The following is a 26,079-nucleotide window of genomic DNA, read 5'->3' on the forward strand; positions in this document are numbered from 1 at the left end:
AATTTCACATAAAAATCCCTTTACAGTTTCTCTTAAGTAAAAGATTGGCCACAGAGAGCCAATCACGCGTTGGCAGCCTCTTGGCCTCCTCACCCACCACGGTCCCCACCACCCCCAATGCCTACTGCTCCCGATTCTTAAGTCACCTGCCTGATCACTGGGGAAATCGGAGCCCATGGCACTTAGTGTGAACACATCTGTGCGGTACAAACGGGGAGACTGCAGAGCTTACACGTTTAGATCACACAGCCCGGTTCAAAGCCCTGCTCTCGTAAACTCTTCCTCCCTTAATCTCTTTAAGCCTCATGGTTTTCAAATCTATAATAAGTTCACTGACGGTATGTAAGAGGGTTATGAAATAATTAAATGACATAATGCAGGAAAATAACTCAGCTTAGAGTTCGATAATAATTTGTTATTGCTGTTTTTACTAAAAACAATTCGAAGTTGGTGTAATTGGAGGCAATCAAGACTGAAGCATCAATCAGAAAACCAGAAGAGGCTGATTATCGCACCGGGGGAGGCTAGAGGCAGAGGAGAGAATCTGGTGGAAGAGAAATGTCTGTGGCCCAGTTCCCAGACAGAAGCTCCGCCCAGTGGCGCCCCCGTAAAAGGTCCGGGCCAGTGGGTCAGAACAACCTGAGGCATCACTCATGGACTTGTCTTCCTCAGCCGAGTCACAGGACTCACCTGTGTAGCAGACTGGGCCTATCGTGGGGCAACACTGCAGTGTTGAGTACTTCCACCATTCCCCCAGGCCTGAAGCAGGGGATCCGTGATTTGTCCCTTATGGGCTTATCCGTCCTTTCTTCCACACGGCTCCGTTAGACCCTTTCCAAGGGCCCCCACCCTGACCCAGGCCTGTGGTCCCCCCCTACCAACCATATGAGGAGTCTATTAATTAACCTCTTGGCTTCCAATCTGTCACCAACATCAGTCCCAATGGCAAACTGTCACAGCACTAGTAAAGGGTTCTGATACGTCATTTTATATATCACCTTTATTTTCAACATTCTGCCTTGGCTCCCCACTGCCTGTGGGATGAAATGTGGTAGCCGGCGGGGGGGGTCTCTGTGGTCAGGGAGTACTCGACCCCATTACAGCCCCCGATTGCCCGAAGACCATTTTATGCCTCCCTGGCCGAGCCCTCATGGCGGTGCCAACCAGAGTGCCCTCCGTGCCCACGCACATTCACACCCTCATCCACGACCGCCGATTCCTACACAACAATCACGGAGAAGCCATGGACCAGCTGTGCGCCTGTTTGATAGCAGGGGTCCGCAGTGCTTTCTCTAGGGGCCGGAGAGAGAGGCCAGGCTGCGCAGGGCACCCTGTCTGTGTGGGAACCACTCAACCCCACCTTGGGCACTGATGCGGCACAGACAACACGTAAGGAAAAAGGTGGCCCTGCCTTCTGGTACGATCTTCTCATGGAAGCTGGAAATGAAAGTTCATAGAATGTTCATGGGCCACACAGCCCTCTTGGTATCTCCTGGCCATTAAAAAATGTAAAAACCTTCTGAGCCCCTGAGCTGTGCCACCCAAGTGGAGGCCACAGCAGCCGGTAGCTGGCCGGGCCCGGTTTTGCGTTGCACACGGTCACTGATCCACGACTTCCCTTTCTGCTTCCTCAGTGAGGCCTAACTTAGGTGCAACAGCCCTGAGTGCACCTGTTCTCCATGACCGTCCAGTGTAGGTTGATATATGTATACAACAAGGTTCCTGCCCCACAGAACTAGACATGGAACCTTTCGGGTGACTTAGGAGACGCCCTCCTGGCCTCTTCTATAAGACGCCCCACCAAAGCCCGACCCCGTTTCGCTATAAAGCAGTCTCTACACTTCCTGTCGGTAGGCCTGGGTTAAAGATAAGGAAACAATGGCCAGCCACTACCTAACGTTTGAGGAGTAACGCCTTTTTAAATGAAACGTCAGACACCATTAGCCATTATAACCTCATAGAAGAATGTCTTGTGAGTCATGGATCTCGTCGGATTCAAAACCTCAAAAGGCACCCTGGAAACGCACGCTCATTTTTTTCCGGACGGTCTCTGGGTAGTTCTGGGTAGTTCCTTACCTGGGCCAAGGTGAGCGTCGTCTGCTGGCAGGTACCGCACTGCACCCTGAGCTTTCCTGGCTGTATTCTTTGACAGGGGCCTTTGCAATAAACATAAAAGCTGTTGTAGGGCTGTCGACCTGCTGGGGAAAAAAGCAGAGAAGTAGCCAATCAATGTTGAATCCAAATTGAGACAAAGTTTTAAAGGACCTCCTCAGTAGCATTTTGAAACATTAGCGGGAAAGATAATCCAATGAGGATACAACAATTTAATTTAGAAAATCTAGTTTTATGCTCAAAAGAGTGAAAATCTTTTCTTCCTGCCAACAGCCGTGTGACTTACTCAGCAAAGTCAGCAACCTGCTGCCGAGAGCAGCCAAGTGTATCTGCAGTGCAGGGAAGTTAAATGCATTCTGTGCCGCTGGAGTTTCTTCAGAAGCACAGGAAATATAGGGACTATTGGAAATGTAAAGACCACTGCTTGAATTCTATTTCATGTTCCTTCGACAGTTTTGAAGGCTCTAGCTTTTCTCCTCTTAAAATCTTATCTATAGGGACACGCCAGCCCACTTCTCACGGTAAGAGTGACATGACCACAGCTTACTGGGCTTCCAGTGAAGCCTTTCCAACACATAGGCACACATACAGTAAAACAAGAGTCCTGGGGCGCCTGGGGGGCTCAGTCGGGTAAGCGTCCCACTTCGGCTCAGGTCATGATCTCACAGTTCGTGGGTTCAAGCCCCACGTCTGGCTCTGTGCTGACAGCTAGCTCAGAGCCTGGAGCCTGTTTCAGATTCTGTGTCTCCCTCTCTCTCTGCCCCTCCCCTGTTCCCATTGTCTCTCTCTGTATCTCAAAAATTAATAAAAAACATTTAAAAACAAAAACAAAAACAAGCAAGAGTCCTGAGGGGCTTAACAGAGCCCGGCTGCAGGGTGCAGAAATGGGCGCTTTGTGTTTCACCCTTCTGTCTGGATCTAGCTAGACAGATGCCTTTCAAATAACACAAGAGTAAAAGCTGGGCTTAAAAAAAAAATCAATAATTAAACATCTCTGATCACTTCTCTCAAATCTCACCGTACAGGCTGGGAGCCATCTCTGAAGTGAGGCGGGTTTGCAAGGCCTCCCAGGTCAGATGGTGGCTGGCATCTGCAGCCCCTCAGCCCCCACTCAACTTCTGCTAGAGCACCGACCCCCAGGCGCCTGACTGACTGACAGCAGGAGTGACCTGCCTTCTTATGCTAAAAACATGTGAATTGTACTTGTGAAAAAGCTTCTTATAGGAGTTTCTTCTTTTGTGATTATAGGAGCAAATGTTACATTTCCTGAGAAACCTGTTTCTCCTCCCCTCCAGAAAACAGGCTATTGACCCCTAACTCTTGCCTTTGCTGTGCTAAAAACTTTGCCTTGTATTTGAAGCTCAAGATCCCTTCCTTCCCCAGGTGATAAGCATCTAGTCACCTGCTTCAATCTCTACTGGTAAGGATTAGGCAGGAGTCTTCCACCAATCTATGTTCTGGGAAACTTTTACACATCACAGAATTTGTCATCAGAAATCATTGTCTAAGGCAACTGCCAGTTCTGTTTTGTACCCCAGACATTTTTTCAATAAATAAAGCTGACTTTCCGGCCAGTGCAGAGATGCCTGCCGGGGGAAAGAACCTCCTGGCTCTCTCCTCCCCTTCCCCCTTCTCCAATTCCCATCTCATTCCCGCCAACACCATCCACCCTTCAGGGGAGCCCTGGACCCGCTGGAGCTGGACCCCGGCACATACAGGCACAGTACTATTCCATCCATTAGGGGAACCTTTCCAAATAGTGTCAGAATGCCGTTTCTACAAAGAAATCACTTTATTTAGAAGTAAAATAACTGCCTTTTTAAAATTTATAATATTCAATTGTTCTTTGAATCTTTGTACCTTACTTCTTGTTGGGTAGCGATTACATAAAACATCGTGGCATAAACACTTTGTTTAAAATTTCACTACTATCATCAAGATCCTCTAGAAATAATAAAGAATATTTTATCATTATGAACTAAAACCTTCAGCCTTGCAAATGCATATGGTTTATTAAAAACAATTAGTACAAGAATAATGAGAAACGAAAGGAGACCCTCAGTCTTACGGAGCCCATTTAGTCCTACTTATTTATAAAACAGCATCTGTAGACATTGGATTTGGTCAGCCACCTTTACTAATATTGTAAGTGACAATACTTTGTAAAATCTAAAGTACACTAAAAATGTCAAATTTTATCATTTTGTCATTTTAGCAATAATTTTATAAATATTACTCTCCAGAAATTAATAGGTAACCTAATATTTAGCCTCCAGTGTGTAGGGAAGATAAAATACAAAAATATGTTTATGTTGATCACAAACTGGTTTTCTAACACCTCTTTGTGGCTTAGTGTCTTAATGTGTAATTATACGCAAGTCTATAAATGTCACGTGGTTCTGAGCAACTATCACAACTACATAACATGTATTCTTCAGGTTTGATGTTCCAATCAATGCAACGGATAGAACCATATATCAAAATTACAGAAATACCGTTGTAAGAACACGAGTCTGAACCTAACAGATGCCATGACAAGCTTTGTTTCCCCCTCTAAGCTAAAAGGTCTAAGGTCAGTCTCTTCAGAACCATTTGGCCATTTGGCAGTCATACATTGCCCGGGGGTATCCAATCAGGAAAGCCCAGCTACCTCACCCCACATTCCTAAGGGTGAGACCTGCAGATGGGAACTTTAGATAAGCCCCTGTTACCTAGTGTTAAAGTTAACCCCATAGTCACCAAACAAGACCCTGAACTCGCTCTGTAATTGGTTAATTTCAAATATACCCTAAATGTTGTAATTGGGTCCCGCCAAAAGTAACGAACGCTCTGAACAGTGTGGATGGTTAGAGCTGCTGCCAATACTGTTGTACCATTATGGTTGGGTCTCTGTACCTATGTCACAATCTCCTGTCACTCCCCCTTCCCAAACTCATAAAAGTCCTGCCCTGCCTTTGTTCGGGGCTCGCTCGCTCTCAGCATGGATCCACCACGCCGGTAAAGTCTGTGAGCCCGAGTTTAGGCCCCGGCGAGCCTAAATTCGTAATAAAGCCCTTGGCTACAACACCATCATAACTGTCAGAAGACCATTTCTGTCTGACGGTTTCGTGGTACACCAAAAAGAGTTTAGTGAAGGAGGTAGGAGCCCTTTTTGTTGAAACCTTTACCAGAAAAATGAACAAATTCAATTTTACAATTTTTATAGTCTCCTGTAAAGGTTAAACAATACAAAAAGAGAGGAGGAACAGGAATGGGGGAAGAAGCTCACAAAGGTGGATCAGGTTGGCAAAGACAATGGATTGTTTGAAAGAGCGTATTAGCAACATCTTTGTGACAGTAAATGATGCATCCGTGGGACTAAATGGCTCTTCCCTCTCCCCGAGGGCAACTTCAGCAAATGATACAGGCTGGAGGGCTTCGAGCAGAGACTGGGGAACTCCTCTTCCGCTTTTCCGTGCTGCAACCTTCCCCAACGTCCTTGAGAAGGTAGTCAGAAAATACTGCAGGCCCACATCTGTGCCAAAGCACAGAAATGACGTGCAATCTATTACACAGTGCTTCCCTGAGCCAGCTGCGAGCTGGGGATGGACAGCCAGACTAAGGAAGATCAAGGTCAGGCCAGTCCTGGCCACCGCACATTTCAAGCTATTGGTTCTGCTTGGTCAAGAAGTCAGGGCTTTCACGTAGATCCTGAGATCCCTTTTTCAGGGTGGCTTCATCGCTAATCTGGCTGGATCACACCATTTATTTATTTTTATTTAAAAACTTTTTTTTACATTTATTTATTTTTGAGAGACAGAGCACACGTGGGGGAGGGCCAGAGAGGGAGGGAGACACAGAATCTGAAGCAGGCTCCAGGCTCTGAGCTGTCAGCACAGGGCCTGATGCTGAGCCCGAACCCACAAACTGAGATCATGACCTGAGCCACAGTCGGACACTAAACCGACTGAGTCACCCAGGCGCCCCTGGGGATCACACCATCTAAAGTTGGCAGACTTTTCTGTGCCATGCTGAGGTCTGGCTCGCACAGGACAGGATTAAGAACAAACAACCCTGATGTTTTTTTCCGGGCAATGTTCCCATTAGCCTGTCTGAGGGTCTGAGGCACAGACTGTGGAATATGGAGCCGCCAAGTCTCAAGGAACGGCAAGGCAGTGCGAAGAATGCCCTGGAAAGCTCTTCTCCAGCTGCTTCACGGCCCCCAGTCCACAGCGTGAATCCTCCTTCCCCTTTCGCCGCTTCTGAATCTTACAGTCCCTTCTCTTGCCTAATCAACTCTCCATATGGCGACCCCTTCACTGCCTAAAATAACCAATGCAGCTTGTGATGGTGTTGGGATGTTTCCCTCTTCTTATGGAATGAAATTTCAATATGAGAGAAATACTTTAAAAGTATTAGAAATTATATCCTTTGCTGTCATTCACCGACTGTGAACAATTTGCCATGTTCTGAGTGCACTTCCTCTGTGTGTGTGTGTGTGTGTGTGTGTGTGTGTGTAGATACACATACACATATACTCACAAATATATTTTTGGCTGAATCATTTGTAATGAAGTGGAAGACATCATGCTCGTCACCCCTGAATCCCTCAACATCCTAAAAAGAAGGCCTTTTTTCATAGAAAACCATAGGGCTCCTTGAGGGATGGGGCTGTGTGAGTTGGGCTCAGAAGCCGATGGAGTGTAAGAATGCCATACAGACCGCCGGCTCGGGCCTCAGGCTGTGACACGGTGCCAGGCCCAAATGCCTGAGGATCCGTAGCCAAACCATTGTCACTGAGGCTAAATTAAGCCAAGTTTTCTCACTGCGGGACCTTTCAGAGAGTTCTGAGACTCTGCAGAGGCAGAGAGCACAGCACATCCCAGAATTTACCTAACCTCCCCGCTTGCCTTTGTGAGGCATTTTGTGAAACTATTCCTCAAAAAAAAAATTGGAATAAAAATCCAGAGGAAGGATTCCACTCACTGTGCAGGGCTTGGGGTGGAGACGTGAGCCTCTCTTCTGTGTCTCTAAACCCAACCTTAGCAGACGCTCCTGGACGCCATCTCGACGATGACGTTCTGCCCTGCCCTCAGTATTGTCTTGTTTTTCTTGACTATTATTGTTTTATCATAAGTCCAGAGGGTGAGTCTACTGATATAACGACTTAACAAATAATGTACGTTCCTTTCTTTCAGAAGTTCTTTGTTTTTTTTTTTTTCCTGGACAGAAGTTACAAGCACAGCTGGTTTTCAGGGCCCTTTTCAAAGCATGAGTCACTGAGTCCACTTAAAGCACCCCTACGGTGTCCCTAGCATTATCCTTTTATCTTCACCTTTAGTTTCTCTTGGTTTCTCTCGCGCTTTTGTCCGGTTAACCTAATCCCAGTCAGCTCACCACTCTTCCTTAGTCCTCCCTGCTCGATCCGAGAAATTGCAGAAATCATTAACAATATTTGCAACATACTGAGTAAAACCCCTTCTTAGGGTGACATACATCATTTGTTCCGACGTTCTGAAAAAACCCGCATCGTGCAAACTTTTCATTTGTTTAAATATGTTTTAGAAAATGGGCTTACGGCCCAAGAAAGTGGTTTTCATAAGGTTAACGACCACGTAAGAAAACTCATGCTGATTCTCCTGACAACTTATCATTGGCCTCAGAAGTTTCCACCGCCGGCTGTTGCGGAGAATCAGGAGTTTAATTGCTTGGATAATCTGTTTACCAGGGGAGGAAGAGTGAGTTAACAGTAACATCATGGTCAGTATCAATATACTATAAAACCGCTCTCTATAACTGATTTACTACATTTTTCACAGATGGTCGCGTTAGAATACTAAGTAGAACAAGGTGCCTAGGGGAACTGTCCGTGACCATGGACGTGTCCCACATCTGCACGCTCCCACACGGTAGCCAGTGTTCACCCGCTGAGGGTCTCCAAGGTAGCGAGCAAGGATGAGGAAGCCACTTCATTGGACGGCACAGAAGATGAGGATAAATGACAATGATGGGCTGGTCCCCTCTCTCCCTCACCAGGCACTGGGCCTGGTCCCCCCTCCTTCCCTCACTGGGCGTGTGTCCCTTCTGACCAGCAGAAGACGCTGCTCTTAGGTGTCCTGATATGAAGACGATGTTGGCCGGAGTGAAGGGAGAAGGGGACCCCGTGAGCGTGGGCACACTGAGGTCGAACGTGGGGACTCAGTTGTGTCAGAGGCAGAACAGCTCTCCTCTCTCATTTCTCCCTTGCACTGCCCCGTCCCCCACAGCTAGCAGAAGGAGTCTTGACACGTGGCTGGACAGGGACTGGCCCACCTCCAGGGCCATCACCTTCTGGGACCCACACCTCAGGGTCCAGCTGGGACGGCACTGTAACAATTCTTCCTTGATTTCCCCATAAGGATAGACGGCTCCCCACGTAATCACATCTAGGAGCATGAAAGTATCCAACTTAGTCACGTCCCCTTGAAACCCATGACTTGTCCCAACACCACAGGGCCAGCATCTGACAAGGTGGAGTCCCTGGCTGGAGGCATCTTCCCAGCTTCCTCTGACTCCTTCCACAGTGTCCAGCCTGGAACTTACAATTTCCAGCTGCTTCCCTCCATCCTCCTATAGCTTCGTTCCTGTTACTCAAACACCAAGGATAATGTCTGCACCGTTAGCTCTGTGGATCAGCTACCACCTGCCTGACTGCCTCAGCTGACTCCCTCCCCGTGTCACGTAGGAGGTAACCTCAGTCCTGTCTCTTGCACGCACACTGTGGAAGAGACGTATGGCCAGAATTTCCGATCCTGCAGCCCTGGCCCTGTGACGGGGAGCTAGGCCACAGAGAAGCTTCTGCTCCCATATTTTCAGGAATTCTTGCTATTTTATTTCTGGGCAGTGGTCCTTCAGCCCGAACCAGACCGCATGTGCTGACGTATACATCTCATGAGCCGGGCGCACGACAAATCTAAACCAAAGGAAGAAAATCGGCACCATCTCCAAAGGTGTTCTGCTCAGCACTGCACAACCCATTTGTCCTTATGCTGACCTGAAACTATCCATCACTTCTAGTTTAATTTTTTTAATGTTTATTTATTTTTGAGAGATAAGGAGAGGCAGAGCATGAGCAGGGGAGGGGCAGAGAGAGAAAGGGAGACACAGACTCTGAAGCAGGCTCCAGGCTCCAAGCTGTCAGCACAGAGCCCGACGCGGGGCTTGAACTCACAAACCGTGAGATCACGACCTGAGCCAAAGTCTGGCGCTAAACCGACTGAGCCACCCAGGTGTCCCAGCTTCTAGTTTAAGTAATGTTTATCAAGTGAGTCTACAGCAGATTCACATGGAATCCACTCGATGTGGACTCCCAGAATCACCTCTTCTGCATGATACCTTCCTTTGGGCCACGGGTAGGATGAGGAACGTGTCCCTCTGCCTGAGGAATACTGCTGGGAAAATAATTCTGCCTCACATGTGGCATATGCTTGCTCCGCCTCACCTGTGTCACCCTCGCCCTGTACGTCACCCTCTGGTCCACGTGTTCCGAATAGCTAGTGCGGTTCCACTAGCTTGGTGGACTCAAGCTTAGTAACCACTCGGAAAGGATTTGCTAGGTTATTCAATTCTCTCCCTACAGCTACTAGCTTGGTGGACTCAAGCTTAGTAACCACTCGGAAAGGATTTGCCAGGTTATTCAATTCTCTCCCTACAGCTACTAGCTTGGTGGACTCAAGCTTAGTAACCACTCAGAAAGGATTTGCTAGGTTATTCAATTCTCTCCCTACAGCTAAATGATACAGAATCTGTAGCGGGGAGGGTAGTGTGAGAACAAGATTCATCTAAAACAGAATGTAGCCACGATTACACAATATTTAGGACATCTTGCCCCCCAGCCAAGCTCACTGGACTACCCTCATATCCTTCAAAACACTGGCATATCATTGTTGAAATTGACAACGTGAATATTATCTTTAAGATCACAAAATGATGAATATTAATAGAAGAAAAACAAAAAAGAATACTTGAAAATTTGTTATATAGGACTTAGTATAATTTTAAGTCTTTGAATGTTAAGTGGAAAAAATGAATTCTGAAAATACAAGCAGAGCTCCTCTAAAGGAGGGCTGTTATTGCCCACAAACACATTTCAGTTCAACCCTTGTCCACTGGGTTATTACGCCCCACTGAACAGCCACACTGTTTCACACTTTTAACAAGACATAGTGTTACCTCCTGCAGAGTAACCAAGGTAAGACTGTGCTGTAAACAACTTCCAATTATATAACCATCCCTCACTTTTAAAACATGGTGGGCAATCTCTGAGGAGACTCGGCTCTTAAAAGGTAGAACTTCATTCTCCATTTTTTTGCCCTAGGGTTTTTAATTACGGTATCGGCACAATAATGTCATCTGGTGAGGCAAAAACTGCCGATTTCAGCTCACGCTTTTGTCTGTTTCTTGTGCTGGTGGTTGCTGCCAATTTATTTTTCCTTATTCATTCGGAGAGTAATAACCAGATCTCCCTGGCCAGGCAGAACTGTAGAATGGAGCACAATTTAAGGATTAGGTTTAAATAATCAGGTTCAAAGCTAACAGGGCTAAATCCAGTTGCTTATTGTTCCCAGAAGTGGACTCCTGCGGGGACGAGTTAACGTGGGTGCCAGGAAGTCACAGCCCTTCAGAGATGTGAACAAGCACTCATGACTCTAATTTAGATGGGATAAATTTCTGACACTCCCGATAACTGTTCACAACTTCCTCTCTGTAGTTTGGGACACATCCGTCTAGGTCCAAACTCTCAGTGCCTGTTCTTCCATATGCAAAATGGAAATGATCGTGGTCCCTAACTCCTAGGCTGCTGTGAGGGTGTAGGAAAGAATGATACAGGAGAAGCACTCAGCACGATATCTGATACATAGTGAATGCTCAGTACATTTTACTATCCTTACTTGCTGTCAAAAAATTTAGGACTTAACTTATTCCCAGGTACTTCTCCCCACGGGCACTTAGTCCTCCTCCTCAAGTGGCCACTTTCCTATGTTTATGAATGTTGGTTCTGACATAGTATTTCCGTCTGAAACCTACCTCTAAATTTTTAGAAATAACTGACGTATAATTCTTTTTAGAACTGATTCAAACCACATCCTTTACAATTATTATTATGGAACATAAACCATAATGGAAAGTCCTTAAATTGATTTAATGCTCGCTAGAATATTTTTCCCATGAATCACTTTTTATTATAATCCAAGAGATAGAGACGGACTGCAGAAAAATTAAGAATGGGAAAAGTAAACAATTATAGGGATCCAATGTACGGGATAAAGTGCTCAGGTCATGATCTCACAGTTCCTATGACCGCTCAGAGCCTGGCGCCTGCTTCGGGTTCTGAGTCTCCCTCTCTCTCTGCCCCTCCCCCACTCACACTCTGTCTCTCTGTCTCTCTCTCTCAAAAATACATAAACATTTAAAAAATGTTAAAATAAAGCATTTCCAAATTAAAAAGTGTGTGTGTGTGTGTGTGTGTGTGTAAAATGGTACTGAAGGGGATTCAGAATGGATTTAAAAATTTCATTTTAATGACACCTTGCTTACAATACTGCTTATTTTTAGAAACAGAGCCATGATCATAACCATTTTATAAATGAGGAAACATAAGCTCAGAGAGGCTGAATGGCATTCCCAATACAGCTGCTGGGGTGGTCAGAGTTTGAATATAAATTTGTTCTGATTACAAAGCACACACTTGCTCCTCAACCACATGCCAATAAACCTGACTTGGATGGTGGCTGTTACTAACTACTGTTAGAGATTAATTCTATGGCTTCTAAAACCTGGCCCGTGAGTGCCGGTTGGTAATTCTCATCTGCCAGCAATCATTAACTGCCTTACCAACCCGTTTCTCTCAATTAGCATGAAAGCTTTCGTGGAAAGTTCCATGAGCATTTCACAGCGCTGGCATTCAGCAAGAACGTGCAGGTAGAGCAACGATCAGTAAGGAAAACTACATCTCACTTTTAAGGGTTTAGCACCTCTTCTAAAATTGCATGTTACAGCAAGAAATGGTAATCCACGGTATGACCTTGGAATCGATGGGTTTCTTACATTTTGTGTGTGTGTGTACAGACGTGAACCTCTTCTTGCTATTAAAAAAAAAAACACGCTTTCTAAATGTCCTTATTTTAAATATTCTAACGGCTAACAGAAGCTGTTAAGGAAATGAACGCTCAGTGGAATGGCTCCAATTACAGAAGGCAGCAGGCACCGCGCGACCCTCCTCTCCCACCTTCTTTTTCATTTTACTGCATCTCCAATAGCCAGTGTCATTAGTTTGGTATAAATATTCCATTTAAGTGTAACATTTCCAATTTTTCATTACCACTGTCAACTATTCTCTTATAAATTCCAATGTTTTAAGGATCCTATTCTGCCTGCACCAAAAAAAATGATAAGATAAAATGTGTAATGTTAATAAATCTGGTCCTTCAGGGCATTGATTTCAAAAAGCTTTTGGGGGTCCCTGAGATGCATGAAATTACTACTCCTTAAAATATGAGGACAATTCTTTCTCTTTCATGACAGTGATTAGTAAGAAATGTGAGGTGATGTCATCATGCTGGAAAAGAAGAAGATAAAATTATTGTCTTCTCTTAATCAAGGTGGATAATATCATGAATTCATAAGCTTCCAAAAGTACACCTTAGAGGCGCTCAGGCTTCGGACTGTGAGGGTTTCCTAGCTTCGTGGGAAAGAGCTCCCAGGACCCATCTCAGCCCTACTCGTGGGTCGTGGTCCACCTCTGGGATCACCTCTCTTTTGGTCAAAGGTCCCTGCAAGCTTAATACCTGTATCACCACGAAGCAACTCATCTTCTCATGGTGGCTCCATGTGTTTAAATCAGAATTTACGTTCCTACGGTCAGGATTTCAGCGACCACTGGCTTCCTTTCTGTCCTCCACACCCAACTTCAAAGTAGAACAGTGGAGTCCATTGTAGAGACTGAGCCAGTTGATTCATCAAATAACTGAGAAACTGAAGAGATTAGGCAAGTCCATTTTAACTCAGTATTGTAAAGTACAAGAAGGTCACTCTCTCTGTGCCGCAAGGTACGGCAATGTCTGCGTGAACTTCCGGGATGACTGTGCCCAGAGAAGAAAGAAAAAATCTGCTTCTTAGCGTGCTACGGAATCACAGGCTGGCATATATATATCCTCACCACCTCTATAAAAGGAACGCTAAATTCAGAGAAATTTAGAAGGGAAAAATGACTTATTAGAGATCAATAGAAAAAAAAGAAAGGCATTTATAATTTATTAGGAAAGATCTAGCTTTCTACACGTGGCAAATCTTGTCTGCCTATGGAGTCACGTTGATTGTGGGGAGGGAGAACAGTGGGAAGGAAATAGGGTCGTGTCCTAAGGAAACAGGAGAATAGTAGGAACCTATCAAGATTCTATCTGTCAATAATATTAACAACAAATGTTGATAGGACTGCATTGTGACTTCAGTAACATCTGAGAAAGTCAACAGCCTCATCAAGACAGTCCTTAACAGCTTTACAATCAAAAAGTAACACTTGCGCAGTCCATACATATCTTACAGGAGGTTTATCAAATGCATACACAACAGAGAAGGACCCAAGTATTCTGAGAATAGTGGAGAATAAACTAAAGACTGGGGGCAAGAATTTACACTTCTAACATGCAGTCTCTTAGCTTGAAAGTTCCTTGATTTTCCATTTCTGAAATGACCTCCTTGCACATCCCCACAATTACCTCTTCCACGCAGGTGCATCTGCTCACACCCGTTTTGAGCACGGAGATCTTTGGAAGACAGAGAGGAGGCATCTGCCCAGATCTGCTCAGGGTCGTTCGGCAGTGAACCCCCAAAACCCCTAACACTGTGTTTCCGGTCTCAGGTATCACCGGTTATGGAAATCAAGTTCCCTGGGAAAAGCTAAGAAATGCCTGAAAAGGGTTTGAACAAAACAAAGAGGCACACTGATCAAGGGAAGGTGTGCTCAGAGGTGGAGATAATTCAGCGTCCAGTCTGTTCACACTGCATTTCAGCTTCATCATCTGGAGCCTTGGTACCTGGGGTATCCTACGAATGACGTGGAAGGATTCACAGTCCAGGATCCCGGGACAGCCAGCCCCTCCTCAGCAGCCCCATGGACCCTCCCTACATCTCACGGGGCTACTTCAGAAACAGCTCCAAGTTTCATCTCCATCTCCTTCCATGCAGCCCATGCTGCGTCAGGCTCTCTTTAGCAGTCAAACCCTCCCCCCACCCCCAAAAAAACAACACTCCCTTCCTCTTTTCTCCTCTCCTCCTAAGCCAGGAAACTTCCAAACTGCTAAAGGAATGGCCTTCTAAACACACATTGTACAACTGACCTAAAAAATAAAAACAAACAAAAAACAAAAACAAAAAGACAACCTGCCATCCATGGTCCCTGGGTGGATTCCAAAGGAGTACCAGGCAAGGGACTTTTTATTAAAATTCATTTACACTTTGTATTTTACTACAGAACAGGTATCTATTGTATTCCTATAGAAATATTTTAAATTCTCATTACGAAAGACAGTACTCTTCGAATATGTACTGTCTCTCCAGGTCCCAAAATAATCCCAAAAATTGCCATTTGCAGCTGAAATTTTTCATCACGGCCCCTCGGGATTTTTTCCCAGCCAACTTTACAAACCTCTTTCCCACTGCCCTATGCAGTAAGACAGGTGAAACATTTGTGATCTCCATGTCCTGTATCCTCCTGGCCCGCCCCTTCCTCTGGCTGGGGACCAGTTTCTTTACCAGAAAGCCACCCTCTCCTCTAAAGGAGGCTGCATTGAATGTCAAATGTTAGTCCCTTCAGAAGCCTGGCCTCCCCCACACAGGCAGGGTGAATATCCCTCCTTTAGGGCCCTCACCATCCGGGTCCTCTAGCTTCTATTTGTTATTAGGTTTAATATAACTACTGTTAATTATCCATTTTTTTTGTGGAACCACAGTTTTCTGAGGAGAGGACCTGCCTTTTTTGTTTATATCTCCAAGTTTAGCAAGCAAGCAGGGAATCGGCGGTGCGTAGCCTAGTCACATTTTAAACGAGCAACAAACTATTTACTCAAATGTTCCTACTTCCCTTTCATGTTGCATTTGGGGGGCTGTGCCTTTCATCTGCTCACTGGCGATGGGCTGACTGCCTACATCAGTGTGTACCCCTCACGCTACGTTCTTAACAATTTTGACCTTCACGATTACTTGTTTCTGTGCACCGAAGCCCTCCACCCTCAATTACATCTGCAAACGGACGGGCATGGATTGGAGAAGCATCTCAGCCTGCTTCTTCCAGCCGTCATGAATGACTTTTCACCAAGAATCATGAACACAGATAAAATCTCTCCAGTTTGACCCACACTCCTGTTAGACCAGCCCCTTGAGACTTCGTATATGGTTCTCTGACACCAGCATTTCCTAGAACGGACATTCAAGGAGAAGTTTACCTTCTCTGCCTCTTGAAACGCAGGTACATATGCAATGTCATCACTGCATTACCCACCGCGGGCACCACGTCGTAACACCATGTCACGTGTGTCTAAACACAGATGCGTGTCTAGTGTCCTGTGGGTTCCCTCTGTGTCCTTCCCTTGTCCTCTGCACCAAAGCAATTTAGTAACAGGTCGTTCTTTGTCTTTGAACCTATCAATTCTCCAAATTGCTTTCAGATTAATTTTCCTAAAGTCAGTCTTTGATCACAGTTTTCTCCATAAATGGCTCCTCATTCCCCCCTGTATGAGATCCAAACTCGGCGCTTTCACTGCCAGCATGCCTGTCCCCTGCTTCTCTGTGTTCAAGCTACACTGATCCCTCCCCTGACACCACTTTCCTCCCTCTGCCAGAGGACTTATCTGAAACTTGGAAACAAGGCAAAACATGTGGGCGTGAGTTCTTTCAAAATCATGGGGGCAAAAGCCATCCGAAGGTTTTCCGGAGCAGAGTGGCAGAACAGAACCTTCCCCACTGTTGGAAAGGTTCAATCCATGCATCTCACTAGGCAGCCATGGGTCCCTGTGGCTAGGGGGCCCATGAAGTGTGGCAAGTGCACCTGAGGAGGTAATTTTTAATACAATTTATATTCAGTTGAGTTACAGATAAATAGCCAGGAGTGGCCAGTCAGGAAGAAATAATTAATGTTAATATTGATTAAAGGTCTCAGACTTAGTGAAATTACTTGTCATTTGAGGATTTTTGTCCAGTAGATTATAATTTCTGTAAAAAGCCCAGCAGGAGCCATCTCTAAGTAGGATGCAATAAATGTCCACCTTTACGCCTGTCCCCTGCCCTTCTTACAAATCTAAAAAAGGATCAATTTTCCCTATTTCTACACTCCCTAATCCCCCTTGTCCATAAGCTTTTGAAGCCCAAATATCCCACTTCCTCCAGGAAGTCTTAACTCATCCATCCATCAAACATAGATCCTCTTCCTCTAAATTCCCAGTCCATTTTATTTACATTTTATTCCTGGTACTTAAGTCAGTTTCTATCCACCACGTCCCATGGACCTTTTTATCAAACCCATTTGACTTTAGAATTTCAAGGGTAGAGACTACCTTTCACTACGTTCATCTCTCTCCCTGTGTCAATGAGTAAATAATAGCAAATATGAAGGGAAAAGTCAAATGACTGGATGTGAAACGGATGCTGTAACACAGGAACGTCTTTTTACCTTGCAAACGGTAAGATCACAATAAACTGACCCGAAAATAACTTAATCTCTGCAACAATATAATGAGGAATGTTTTACCAGACCCATTAAAATGACAGGCAGGTTGATAATTATTTTCACAGTGTCGGGATTCCAAAACAAAATGTTTTCTCGGCTTCTGTTATTTGGCAATGCTAAATGACTGTTGTCAAAAGATTAAATATAATTGGCTATAAATCTTCATTTAACTACATTGCGTAGGGAAGGTTCCATTACAACAGCCATGTTTGTATCAGCGTTAGGAACACAGAGAGTCTTGTTTTAATAGTGTTAACACTGCTGAAATTATTGTTTATTCTACATAACCGCCTTTGGATTTGAGGGTGATGCCATTGATGGTCATCAGTGAATAGATGAGAAAGGCTGAAAAAAAGCTGCAGGCAATGAACTGGACCCTTCTGGACTCCAAATGGACAGCATGGCCCCTTCCCAACAGCCGAGGTCACCATTTGCAGGGTGCTCTGTCATTGCCTGAAAGGTACATTGACTCTGCTGCCCAAATCTTTCACGGTGATTAAAAAACCTGATTTCAGAAACAGTCCTTCCTCAACCCAGTTTGACGGACTTTTTAGGCAATGACCCGTGGTTTGATCACCTGTCCAAACCACCTGGTGGCTTGAATGCGATCGACTCACACTCTGGCAAAGGGGCTCTCTGAGGCTCCACAGACACCCTTGAACTTCAAATCTGCTGTCAAGTGGCCATGGAAGCTTGATGAACATCCTCCCCCTGACCTACCAAGCTTGTCATGACTGAGTGGTGAGGCCAGGCTGCCTGGCTATCCCGGTAGGAGTCGGCAAAATCTCACTCAAGATGAAATTCTTCTTTTGGTTATGGACTTCAACTTTGGGAAGTCAACAATTGGTACTGAAAAAGGGACTTTGTAGGGATGCCTGGCTGGCTTAGTTGGTTAAGCGTCCAATTTCGGCTTGGGTCATGGTCTTCAGTCCACGGGTTTGAACCCTGCTTTGGGGTCAGTGCTGAGAGCTCAGAGCCTCTCTCCTCTGCCTCCCCCCCAAAATAAATAAACATTAATTTAAAAAAAAAGGACTTTGGAAGAAACTAATGCTTCAGTGATTAAAAGAAAACTTATTAAATTAAATTGAATTATAGTAATAATTATGACATAGGAATTATATCAGGAAACTGACTCAACCCAAATTTAATAGTTAATTGATATACTGCAAATATTACCCAAATTATCAGGATATATATATATATATATGCATACATATATAAACACATATGCTATGCTTCTGTAAATATACACATACAACTAATACACATATCCTATAATTGAAAAATCTTTCTCCAACCAAGGATAACAATTTATAACAAAAGTGGAAAAATACTTTTTAGAAAAATTTAAAAATGCTTACTTTCCTACTTAATAAACAGTCATTAAAATATCTTACTTTAGGTTTTACTTATTTTATATATTTAGAAAATATTCCTATTTAATTTGTAAACATTAAGGAAAATATATAAACGTTTGCAAAAAGTTTCTCACATGGTAAGATCATTAGAGATTTTTTTCTTTGCCTTATTTACTTTCTGCCCTGCTATAGGAGTGAAGGGGCTAATCTATCTTAATTTTGTCTTGGCATTTTGTTTTCCTTGGATTTTCCAAGTTTGTTCTCTTTTACAATAAAGATACACTATGTTTTTAGTAATAAAAATAAACTTCTAAAACAACCTTGCCTTTTAAATTATAAAGAAAGATAACCTTTATAGAATAAATTCTCTCCGTATGTGTCTATTTATCTATGACCTATCTGTCTCTATCTATCATCAATCTATCATCTATTATCTATCATCTATCTATCCATCCATCCATCCATCCATCAGTTGATTGATCTGTCAATCTATCTACTGATCTATCTATTAATGCTTCCTTTGGCCTCTTTAAAGAGAAAGCCCAAGGTCATGGCAGGATGTGAAGGAAAAACAGAACAGAAAAAGTTACTGAGGCAAAAAAATAAATAAATAAAGTAGCAGAGAGGAAGGTGTAGAGATTAAAAAAAAAAAAAGACAGAACTGTCTAGAAGAAAGAACACAGAGTAGCCAGAGAACCATGGAAAAAAGAATGAATACTGAGAGAGAAGAATAAGTTTCATACAGTAAGACTGTCCAGGCTTGTGACCCCTGGAATACTGCTCTGTGACACCCAGGCTCTATTTCCCTGCTGTCACTCTAACAGCTACTGGTCCCGACAGGCCCTCCATGCGGTCTGTAAATCAAGGCCCGCGCTAGTCCCCTCCAGCTCTCCTCTTGTTTCCACTGTTTCTGCTCCCTCTTCCTACAGCCTCTGCGTGGAGGGTGCGGCGCTGCAGAGGCAACCACACTTCTGTCCCTTCCCTCACGCTACATGCTATGATTTCTCTGACTTGGTCCCTACCTTAAAAAAAAAAAAAAAACTATTAATAAACACATCAATTACATGACTACTTAAATGTCTATGGAAAGGAATAATCACTTTTAGCTCAAGAAAAAAACTCGGTATGAAAATGTCCCCTCAGGAAGGAGACAGACAGAAATGTGGGATGAAATTGCATCACAACATTTTGGTGACAGAAATGGGTGGTTCAGTGCACAACTGAAATAGAAGCCCTGCCCACCAGACTGAATCACAGCCGTCTGCTTTGGGGGGCCGGGTCGGATTCTGGCAGGACCGACCAGCAGGGTCAGTACACACAGCTGTCGAGAAGAAGAGCCACGGTCCAGAAACCTTACTGAGTGTCTCCAAGTCCTTCCTGGAGCGCAGTGGGGTCAGGATCGGAGGTGCTTCCAGAAGCAGGGAGCTCCCTACAGACGCAGGTGTGGGGCGTGGGGCGAGCCTGCCCCCGCTGAGGTGTGACACGGGGTGGGGGGGGTGGCATGTGGAGGCACACCACAGGGAGTGGATCACACGCTCCAGACAGAGGCACGAGAGCTCCGAGTACAGCTTGTTACCCACCCCCTGCTCAGAGGGGCCATGGAGCCTCCCAGATCAGGAGGCTGCTGGGACTTGTTTCTCGCTCCCTGGTCCAGGACATGTAGCAAAGGGAGGGATCGTGAGGCAGGCAGTCATCTACAGCGCTGGCGAGGACTCCGGCTTGGGGCAGGGTGAGCCTGTCCCCCAGAGCATCCTTGCCATGGGGCTGGGGCTGGAAATTGGTTATTTATTCAGCTGTCATTGCAACGTTGGTGTTTTTGAAGCTCACTGGGTAACTCTGATGCAGAGCAAGGCACGGAAACCATCGATAAAAAGATTCATGACATTCAGATGTGAATGGAGTGGACAGAGAACAATCATTCCAGGAAGAGAAGGCGCCCTATGCTGAGGGGGTCCCACTGAGACAGCGCTAGGACTCTAAGGACGAAGCCCCTGTGGGGGCACCTGTGCAGCAGGTGGCTCATGAGACGCCCGGAGCTCTTCATTCTGGCTCACCCAGGGCAGTGAGTTAAGGAAAGGTCATCTTCTTATCTCCTGCCTGTGTCCCTGCTGCCAGCCCACCTGCTTCTCTATTGAGCCAACTCTTTAAGAATCAACCTGCGACTCAGCGCGTCTTCGTGGCAACTTGCCCATATTTTCTACTAAAACCTCGTAGACGTGGAGCCCCGTAAAATAGTTCTTTATCTCCAAACCGCATAGGCAATGACCACACCGTTTAGTAAAAATAGTGGGAACCGACACGCCGTTTGCTCTTTAGCCCTTCAGTTTCCTCTGCTGTTCATTACTGGTTCTATTTCATTTCTAAATTGAACTGCATATTGTAAAATCTGGCCGAATAGATCTTTGTGTAGATACTGTGTCTTGCTTCTGCCAGAGATGATTTTTCATTCAGGGTGAACAGGAAAAGGCAGTGTTAGATACAAAATGCATTCACGTTTTAAAATAAAGGTGAGAAAAACACATGTGCGTCAATTCCACTGCCCTCCACAGCCGTTCGCTCCGTATCACAAACGGAGACCTACAATGGAGCCACGTTTGTTTGGGCTGCTACTGTTCCCTTGCTTTGATTCTCTGGCCAGGAAGTAATTACATTTTAGAGATTAAATGACGCTTGCATTGGGGGTGTGTCATGAAAATAGCAATAAATGTCACTGACCTGTAGGAAATACGCACCATCGTGCTTAGTGTTCTATAACCACTTCTTTGCATGAAAGTTAATTATAAATATCTTCTGCTCTGATGCCTACGACTTTGAGATCTGGGCCTACAATAAAACTATAAAAGAAGAATATACGTTCTTTATCTTATATTCCATAATAATTTTTTTATGACACACTCTATTGCTGTCAGATACCATTTACTGAGTGTCTCCTCTTGCGCTGACTCTGCGTCAGGTTCTGTAGAAGATCCCTGAGAAGTTTGTGTATCCATTTTATAAGTTCTACTGATGGGAAGTCTGAGTTTCAGAAATGCAATCTGCCCGGAGTCAGGTGGCTCTACAAATGCCATTTGTGGATTCAAACCCGGCTCACTGTGCTCAAGGGCCTTCCTTCTTTTGGCCCCGGCTCACTCCAGCTTTTTGAAAGGAGGCTCAATGCTTTAAAGGCAGTGTCTCTAAGAAACTAACATCAAACTTAAAAACTGGAAATGGGGGAGAGGTTGCAATTAATATAATTTTGGATTCAGGAAGAAACTGGATTCCAGTGCCTGTTGGGTCACTAGCAGCTATATGAATTCAGACTGTATTCAAAACTTTTGGCGCCTCAGTTCGCTATCCATGAAATGGGGGTAATGATACGTGCCTCCAGTTGGCCTGAGAACAATAACGGAAAGAACATATTTGATGGCTGGCACTTATTTCCAAACCTCCTGAGTGAAAATGGCAGGGATGAGACCCGCTGGGCCAGAACACATGCAGGGAAATCGCCACATAAGCTAAAGGAAGGACGAGACCAACTGAGTGTAAAAGGTCAAAGTTGAAGTACAAGGAGGTCGGCAACCAGCCCAAAGTCTTGATGGGCACAGAATGGGTCCCTTGCAACAAGTCAGGGGAGGAGCGGATAGTCCCTGGGGGAGAGTAAGTCAGAAGGCAGTGCTCATCGAATGTCTGAACTTGTCCAAGGGCATGACTTCAGTAGGGACTTTTCACGCAAGGGTCAGAATCAGGCGCCGGTAAATCCCCGGTAACGGGAGTGTGCGGTGAGTGTGTTCAGAGATAACGTCCACTCCTAACGCATCCGTGTGGTTTCGGTCAGCTGCCCTATTCCCTTGTTGTGCTTATGTCCGAGGGGTTACGTGACTCCCAGCAGGAGAGAATGGTGACTGAGCACGTCTGAAAACTTCTCTCATGTGTCAGCACACACTCGCGTGAAAGATCTGTTCCCCCTGCTCGAGTTCCTTTTGGAAGAACGCAGGGTACGCAGGATGCATATTCCACCCATGTTTCTTCCCAAGATGTATATTTATTAACAAACTATTTTCTTCTTTGTTTCCTTTCTTCTTCCTCACCCCCCACCCGGAGTATCTTGCATTTGCTGTTAATTGAAGACATTGAATTGGCAGAGAAATGAAATAGACCTTCTTCATTTTGACAATCATTTTGCATCTGTGTATTTCTTTGGCAGCAACTTGGCTGAGGAATGAACTCTGTTGAACTACAGAAAAATAGTAAGACCTTCCACAAGTCCTAGTTCCTGCCGTTGACTGCTGTCTGAAAACAAAGCCTCTGAACTTTTCAAATGAGTGTGCCTCCTTCAATAGTTCCGGATGCACTCAAATTTAGGGTAGCAGTGAAAACTGAATGTGGCCCAGGGCACAAAATATCATTCAGGTGATGCCACCGAGCCATGGCCAGAGCTTAGCAATGCTTTTCCAACCCATTCTGCCAAACATCCTACTCTCCCAAGCCGCCACTCACGTAGACCTTGCTTCCCAGCATCATTTCATTACAAAAACATAAGATGACTGAAAAGTATGTGAAGCTTATAATACAATGCTAATGGGGCAGAAGATGGGGATGCCAGAATGGTTCTTCACTGGTATTTGAGATATAAATATTCAGGCGACGCTCAGTGAATTCTGACATGCATTTTAACAAATGAAAATTAAGGGGAAATTGAAAGATGACATGTATTTGCTTTATCATGGTGAAATCTCAGCTTGATGATGACATCATCATGAAAAAGAAAGCCTTTTCAAAAGAATCAACAGAAAGTTAAAGGTATAAAGAATTCAGATACTGAGCTAGTTACACATACTCTCTGTGTTAGTGATTTCTACCATGATTTATATGTTGTGTTTGAGGAGAAAATACACATGATGGCAAAAATAAGAGCAGATTTTGTGGGGGAGTCTCAGAGTCAAAGGCTTTAGCTTGAATTTTAACTTTTTAGTTTTAGAACCTTGGGCAATAGTGGAGACAGAATTCTGTGACAGTCCCTGATTCCAGCTCCCTGGGACACATTCCTGAATAATCCTCTCACCTGGGATGTGGGTGAGCTCATTGAAAATGATCACCTTTCATTATATGGCAAAGGTGAAGGATTTTGTAGATGTACAGGAGGTCCGATCTGTGGATCTGGAGTGAGTAAAAGGGAGAGACACCTTGGGTGAGCCTAGCCTCACCACCTGATGCTCTTATAAATGGGCCCCATGTCTTTTCTGAAAGAAAATATGAAAGACACAGTATCTCTTGCTGGCTTTGAAGTGTTGTAAGAGTGTAAGAGTGTCCATGAAAGGGCCACATGGTGGAACATTGGGAACCTCAAAGTGCTGAGCACAGCCCTGCTGACTACCAGCAAAATAGCAGGACCACAGTCCTACAACCGCAGGAACTAAATCCTGCCAACAACATGCGGCAAAGGAAAGGAACTCCAAAAGGGACACTTTCAGTGCAGCCTGTGGGAACCTGAGCAGAGGACTCAGCCACATAGTTCTTCAGAGAACTATGAGATCATAAAAAGATAGGTTGACGTGAGCTGTCTACTTAACCTCATATGCATCGGTTTTCATACATGTAAAATGGAGATCTCAGTAGATTGCTGCAAGGACTCAATGTGATTAAACTCTCTCCCAGCAGATGCCTGGCAGGTCGGAAGAGCTCAGAAAAGGTCATTGTGGTACTAACAGCACTATCAGCAGTAGCAGCATAAACTCCAGTAATTATAAAATTCTAGAACACCAGGTGTGCTTACAAACAAAACAGAGAAATAGGCAATGCACCTGTATCCTATAGGTTACCATTTGACTAAATTTTTAAAGCACATTTTTATTTATTTTTTGAAAGTGAGAGCAAGCATGAGAGACACAGATAGAGGAGAAAGAGAATCTCAAGCAGTACTCCACTAACAACACGGAGCCTGATGCTCCAAGAGCAATAGATTATTCCTAGTCTACAAATACACTACATTCTTTGTGTCTTTTTCAATGCATGGCTCCTTCCCACTGACATGTCAATTCCACATCTCTACCTGAAATGTCTATTCATTCTTCAATGCCAGGCTCAGTTTGTACGGCATTACAATGTCCGGGGACTATGCTAATCCCTTCATAAGTACTATCACGTCAATAACAATGACACGAAATAGCCACTACTGTTGTTCCTCCTCACCCTCTTCTTAAAGGACAGGAAATGAAGGTCCAGAAAGACTAGCTGCCCGAGCTCGTTCAGAGCGAGATCTGACCTGAGCCAGCTGTGCTCCAGTCCATGCTCCTGACCATTAGACTAAGCTTCACATTGATGGCCTCCTTATAAACTCATTCAGATCTAGTTGCAATGGATTTTTCTTTTATCTGATCTATTATACACATGTTTTGACGAGTAGGGTTTAAGACCAGCCTAAGCTGAGTTACACCTGGCATATGGAGTTTGTGTGTTTGCTTGTTTTATTTTGGAGAGAGAGAATCTTAAGCAGGCTCCATGCATGGAGCCCAACGCGGGGCTGGATCCCATGATCCCAGGATCATGACCTGACCTGCTCACCCGACTGGGCCACCCAGGTGCCCCTGGCATATGGAGTTTGAAAGCAAACTTTAATACATTTACATCTATATGAGGAAGGGCACATTGGAGAAAAAGTTTAATCCATGCCCTCATTTACATCTGCCTGATTGGAGGAGAGGCACCAAAGGCAACAATTTGGGAAGGTTTAGGGCTTCAGGAGGGACTCCATGAGGGAAAGAGGATTGGGACTGGATGCGGCACCTTCTGGCCACAAAGCCGCTCCGACTATCTCCTCCGCTATCATTTATCCCGGCAATGACAGGAGGGCAAGAAACAAACACAAAAGCTGCCACTGTAACACCCAGGGCACAAGTGGCCTTGCCCTTAGTGCTCTACGAGCCTCACGCAGAGGGAAAACGATTTCCTTGCCTCGTTGTGTGTACGTGCACGTTGTCTCCGGCCCAGCGTGGCGGTGGCGGCGGTCTGCGGTCTTTCTGTCCTAGGGGAGAGGCCTGGCAATTGCGTGAAATTCGGCCGATTGTAGGCACTGACTGTGCTCTATTTTGAAGCTAAGAGATGGGAACACCTCTCATCTCTCTGGTATCTCTGATGTTTTGGGGGAGAAACAAATTTTAATTAAAGGAAAAGTTCATGTGAATTTATTTTGCATAATGACCTTATGCTGCCAGAGCCAGTGAGATCTGGAGCCCATGATATCCGTGGAGCCGGTGGTCCTCACCCCCAGCCTCCCAGCACTGGGGGCCTCCAGAGAGCAGGGCCTGTGCGCCCCTCATCTCTGCACCCTTCAGGGAGCCTGCCCTAATGCCTTACACTCAGGAGACGCTTAATAAATGTGCATTGGTTAAGGAGGAAAATATTTTTATAATTCCGCAAGAGCTAAATTACCAGCAGATGTAGCTAATGTGTTTAACTTTAGAAAACATGTACTAGGGAATCTAATACAGAAGAACAATGGGAATTGACTTTGGAAATAGTTAATAACTGATCTAAAAATGAACTGCTGGCTACCGAAAATAATTGCGAAGAAAAGGAAGTGTAAAGTCGAAATCTGGCTAATGAGGAGATATTGCTTTAAGGAAAAAGAACAAATCTGAGCAGTGTTTAGGGTTGGGAGCTACTCGATTAAACAAACCTGATCTTACAGCCGCCCGTGTTATTCAAGAAAGAAAATATTTAACTACAATAGCTAGTGATAGCATTTTAGGTGCCACGTTTTTTAACTTTAGAAATGGCTCCTTTTGCTTCTTAAGACGTGTGGCAGCCTCTATAGATTTCCAGCCCATCACTCACAACCCCGTCCTGAGTCTGACTCCTTACTAAACTCCACTCTCCTTGTTGGTGGCGAAG

General features: G+C 44.8%; 1 protein-coding gene across 1 annotated transcript in view; it reads right to left on the reverse strand.

The window, feature by feature from the left end:
- Nucleotides 1-26,079, reverse strand: part of PRKN (parkin RBR E3 ubiquitin protein ligase) — a gene marked incomplete at its 5' end in the record, with an annotated part of 1,091,762 nt that overhangs the window by 818,017 nt on the left and 247,666 nt on the right. The window contains one exon of the mRNA XM_029943267.1: nt 2,077-2,198. Coding sequence (XP_029799127.1) covers nt 2,077-2,198 — 122 coding nt within the window. The remainder of the gene's footprint in view (nt 1-2,076; nt 2,199-26,079) is intronic.

Source organism: Suricata suricatta, chromosome 7, assembly GCF_006229205.1.
Source record: "Suricata suricatta isolate VVHF042 chromosome 7, meerkat_22Aug2017_6uvM2_HiC, whole genome shotgun sequence".
Lineage (NCBI taxonomy): Eukaryota > Metazoa > Chordata > Mammalia > Carnivora > Herpestidae > Suricata > Suricata suricatta.